This window comes from Montipora foliosa, chromosome 6, assembly GCF_036669935.1.
Source record: "Montipora foliosa isolate CH-2021 chromosome 6, ASM3666993v2, whole genome shotgun sequence".
Lineage (NCBI taxonomy): Eukaryota > Metazoa > Cnidaria > Anthozoa > Scleractinia > Acroporidae > Montipora > Montipora foliosa.
The window spans coordinates 39,210,795-39,215,794 of record NC_090874.1 but is presented as its reverse complement, the minus strand read 5'-3'; the positions used below and the strand labels follow the sequence as shown (position 1 = coordinate 39,215,794).

General features: G+C 37.1%; 1 protein-coding gene across 1 annotated transcript in view; it reads left to right on the top strand.

The window, feature by feature from the left end:
• Window positions 1-3,119: 3,119 nt before the first annotated feature.
• The window catches only part of LOC138005541 (uncharacterized), an 18,685-nt gene continuing 16,804 nt past the window's right edge, over window positions 3,120-5,000 (top strand). Inside the window, exon 1 of the mRNA XM_068851753.1 lies at window positions 3,120-3,828. Coding sequence (XP_068707854.1) covers window positions 3,120-3,828 — 709 coding nt within the window. The remainder of the gene's footprint in view (window positions 3,829-5,000) is intronic.

Below are 5,000 nucleotides of genomic sequence, written 5' to 3'. Positions count from 1 at the left end.
AGTCCCAAACTAATTTCAAATGAATTGAATATTTCAAATAGCTTTTTGGCCAAATCTGTGTCTACAAGAACAGCCATTGTGTTGTCCGCAAACTGTAAGAGCTTTGTTTCCTCGTTTCCAATTTTAATTCCTTTGATGGTTTCATTTTGTCGAATGGCAATTGCTAAAATTTCCACCACAATTGTGAAAAGATAAGGAGAGAGCAGGTCTCCCTGTCTACCACATTCCAGAGTAAAAAAGTTAGAGATAGTACCGTTATTCATAAGACAGCTCTTAATATTATTATAGAATGTTTTCACATTCATAGAGGAAGTTCCATTCTACACTATCAAAAGCCTGAATAACAATAAACCATGGATGTTTTCGTTGACTGAGAAATCCATTATGTGAAAATGGATCAAATTGTTTCACCTATAAAACGATCTTTGACATAACCTGTTTGATTGCGGTGAATAATGGGGGGTAAAACATTTTTTATTCTTGAAGAAATTACTTTGGATATAATTTTTGCATCTACATTGACAAGAGATATTGAATGCCTGTTTTCAAGGAGGTAGCGATCTTTTCCTTTTTTACTTGTGGATAGATCCACAAGTTTTGGTGAGGATCTTTACGCAAATTTGTCACTCCTGCGTTACCGGAAGTTCGATCTAATTAGCCAATCAGGATGGATAATCACAACACAGCTTAATATTTAGACAGCTGTGACTTCCTGTTTGCTAGGTAGGACACCGCCATTGCTGTTTGTGGCTTTTATACTTAAGTGGTTGAGCACCCTCCGCTGCATTTAAAAGCAACAAACTGAAGAATTTTTGTACTAGAATGGCGACCCCACGACTATGGAAAGAGCCATGAGGAAAATAAGTGATTCCAGGCCACTGCTTTTTCCATTGATTTCAATCTCCTCGGTGCTGTAAGTCTCTTGCAAAAAGCAAATGTCTGAGTTTTGCTTGATTATCCAATTGAAAACTGACTTACGTTTTTCAAACGTATGAATACCCCGAACATTCAGCGAGATAATTTTAAATTTTAAGTTACTGCGATCCATTGAAATTTGCATACGGAAAACGGAAAATGAAAATAGTAGCTGTTATTCCCAGAAGTGACATTGCTACCCGCACAGCAATTAGTACATTTTCGATTTTGAACAAAGAATTACCCACAAAAGTACAATAGACAAGTTATTAGCACAACAAGCCATATGCACAGTAACAAAAAAGACAAACCAAAGCCACAACAGATAATTACATAATTAAAACAGCAACCAGCTATAGCTGTTGAAAAAGACGCCACCGACGAGAAGGGTCTTGCATTCATTACACTACACATACAAACAATAGATACAAAAAACTCTGTTTCTTTGGAAGTACATATTTAAATTTGGAGGAAACAGACATGGCCTAAAAGCTGAATCCTACACTTCAACACCGTCAATAAACAGTTTATCTGGTTCACTTCTACTAAAATAAGCAGTTTTACCCTCCCCTTTATCTTTCTTAAAACGCTGCATTTTCTTTCTCCTCCTTTCAATTCCGTAATTCTTGCCCTTCAACTTCTTAGCGTGACCCATCACCTCCTCACGATTAGGGTATCTCAAGAATCTTGCGATGATTTGCCTGGGCTTGCCACTTGAAGGGTTTTGCTTTCCAAGACGATGAACACTTTGGAATTCCATATCAGACGCACCTTCTATACCCAGCTCCTTTGTTAAAAGATTGACTAAAACTTCTTTAGTATCCTTTTGTATGGCTTCCTCTTGGATTCCAAAAAAACGAAGGTTCTCACGACGATTGTAGACTTCCATATACAATTTTTCATCCTTGAGCTGGTTGACGTGATTATGTAAATCTTGCAGTTCCGCCTTAAAAGACTCCCTTTCAGCGTTTGGAAAGATCATCCCTTCATCAAGCTCCAAAACCTTCTTCTCCGTCTGTTTTAAAAGACTCAAACCCGTCCATTTTCGCTTGAAGGCTACTCACTTTATCATCTACCGCTTTAACATACTCTTCGACTTTTTCTAGCTTCGATTCAACTGTTACTAACTTCTCCAATAAGAGCTCCAGTTTAGGCATAACTAAATCCGCCATGTTTAATGCCGTGGTCACCTCGTCCGATACGTTACTTGTTTCAGAGTCGGAAAATGATGTGTAGCGCCTAGTCTTTTTGTCATCAGTGGTTCTCCTCTGCAGATGAAGTTGAGGAACTTTGGCGTGTTTTTCGTTTGATGAATTCAGCTTGGTCGGCCATGCAACACTTCCTGCCTTGATTATTGGCTCATTAGTGATTCGTTACAAGATGATGTAGCAAAGGTCGACATAGTGACAGCCATAAGAACGGATCACAGTGCAATAACCTTAGAAATCGATAGTCTGGATGATCAGCAGCGTGGCCCATCTTTTTGGAAATTCAACAACAGTCTCTTGGATGACGCTTTGTTTGTTCAGCATTTACATGAAAAATTTTCAATGTGGCTTGATGAAATTAATTTCCGTGTTGATCTGAGAATTAAATGGGATTGGATGAAATACAAAATTCGTGAGGAAAGTATATCTTTTAGTAAACTGAAAGCTCAAGAAAGCAGAAGGAAAATCCAAGCAATTGAAAATACGCTTAAAATATGTGAAGAGAGAATTGCACAATCACCACTGCAAGAAAATCTTGCCAACCTGGTATTGGCTAAAGCAGAGTACGAAAAAGAATATGACTACATCGTAAGGGGCTCAATCATCCGAGCCCGTGCTACATGGTACGAACAAGGGGAAAGGAACAGCAAGTATTTCTTGAATTTAGAGAATAGTAATAAGAAGAAAAGCTGCACAAGAAAACTTATTAGAACAAATGGAGAAGAAACTACTGCCCCGAGCACTATTGGGAATGAAATTTACAGTCTTTACTCGAAACTTTACGACGAACAGTAAGGAATACGAAGTGACTATTCAACTTGTCTCTTTCTTGAAAATTTCTCTTCATCTCTTAAGTTAACTGATTTAATGCATGAAATGTGTGAGGGCCAGGTAACTTATTCCGAATGCTTCAAGGTTTTGTCGACCTTCAACAACTATAAAACTCCTGGGAACGATGGGCTCACAGTAGAATTTTACAAGTTTTTTTGGCCGGAAATGGGATTGTTTTCAGTTGACTCCTTGAATTATGCCTATTTTCATGGAGAATTATCAACGACGCAAAAACAAGCCGTAATAACTTTAATTGAGAAAAAGGACAAAGACAGGAGATTGATCAAAAACTGGAGACCGATTTCTCTAGTAAATTTTGATGTAAAAATTGGCTCCACAGCCATTGCTAAAAGGCTAGAGAAAGTTTTGCCTCATATTACTCATTATGATCAGAATGGCCATGTCAAAGGACGAACCATTTTTGATGCAGTTCGTACGATAAGCAACATCATGGAGTTTGCAAAAATGCGAGACTGCCAAAGTATAATGACCGCTATAGACTTTAAGAAAGCCTTGGATTCATTGATTTGGAATTTCCTTCTCAAATCGCTGGAATTCTTTGGCTTTGGTGAATCCGTTTTAGCGTGGATCAAAACGTTTTACAGAAATATAACAACTTGCGTGATTAACAATGGTTTTTCCACTCGCTCTTTTAATCTTAAGGGGGGCGTTCGCCAAGGTGACCCACTCTCACCATCACTCTTCATAATAGTGCTTGAATTATTGGCATTATCGATACGTATTAACGATGAAATCAAGGGCATTGTAGTGGACGGTAATGAAATCAAATTAGTCATATTTGCTGATGACATGACATCATTTGTTAGGGACAAGCTATCGTATCGCACCCTTTTTGATACTCTTAGTCTGTTTAGTACGTACTCCGGATTGAAGGCAAATCACGAAAAAACGGAAATTCTTTTACTCGGAAATATGAAAGTTAGTAGCTCAGAACTAGGCATAAATGAAATAAGTAAAGTCATAAAAATTTTAGGGGTGAATTTTACCTTTAACCTCTCACTGTTTTATAAACTAAATTTTGAATCAATCTTGAAATCTCTGAGAGGATTGTTGAAGGGCTGGAGCTGGAGAGGACTTACTTTACTTGGAAAAATTCAAGGGATCAAATCTTTCGTTATACCAAGATCTTATACAGGGTTGTTCTTATTTCAAACAAAAAATAGTTTATTAAAAAAATTACTACTTTATTATATTCTTTATTTGGAAAGGAAGTGACAAGGTACTGTAAGGCGCACAGCTTTTATCAACCCAATTGATAAAGGAGGCTTAAAAATGCCCAATATTGTCTATGATCTCTGCCCAAAGAATAATCTGTATAAAGAGATATCTGTCCACCGATCGAGCTAGCTGGAAGTTTTTTTTTTATTTTTATCTTAAAAAAGTAGGGAGGAAATTCTTGTTCCATTGTAATTTCAACTACACTAAATTATCGATAGCTCTTCCAGAATTTTACAAAGAATGCATTGTGACATGGGCCCTTCTTAACGAGGACAACCCTTGTATTGAATCTAAGTCAATTTATAACAATAGGCTGGTTGATGTTGGAATTGTTAAAATTGGAGATCTCTGCGACATAAGGGGAGAGCTCAAGTCAAACAAGGAGCTTTTATGTTCAACTCTCTCACCAATTGAGCATTTCCTTCTTTTCAGTTGCTTTTCTGCAAGAATGGTGCAAAGTGTTAAAAACAGATAAAATTTCTGTCGCCTCAAAAACAAATGACCTAATCCCAGATGATTTTTATTTACGTATTGAACTGGGAAAAGAGTTGATTTCCGAAGTCTACAATCGAAGTCATTATATGAAAGTTTTGTTTCTAAGATATCTACTACACCGACAGTGCAGAGGAAATATAGATTACTTCATGGTTGGTGAGTGCGTACGATTTTTATTCACAAGTTGTGAAGGATCACGTAAACGAACGAGTGAGCGAAGTGAACGAGTGAGTTTAACAATCCTTCACAACGAGTGAGTAATAAAAATCGTACAAACGAGCCAACAATGAAGTAATTTGTTTATTATTTGTT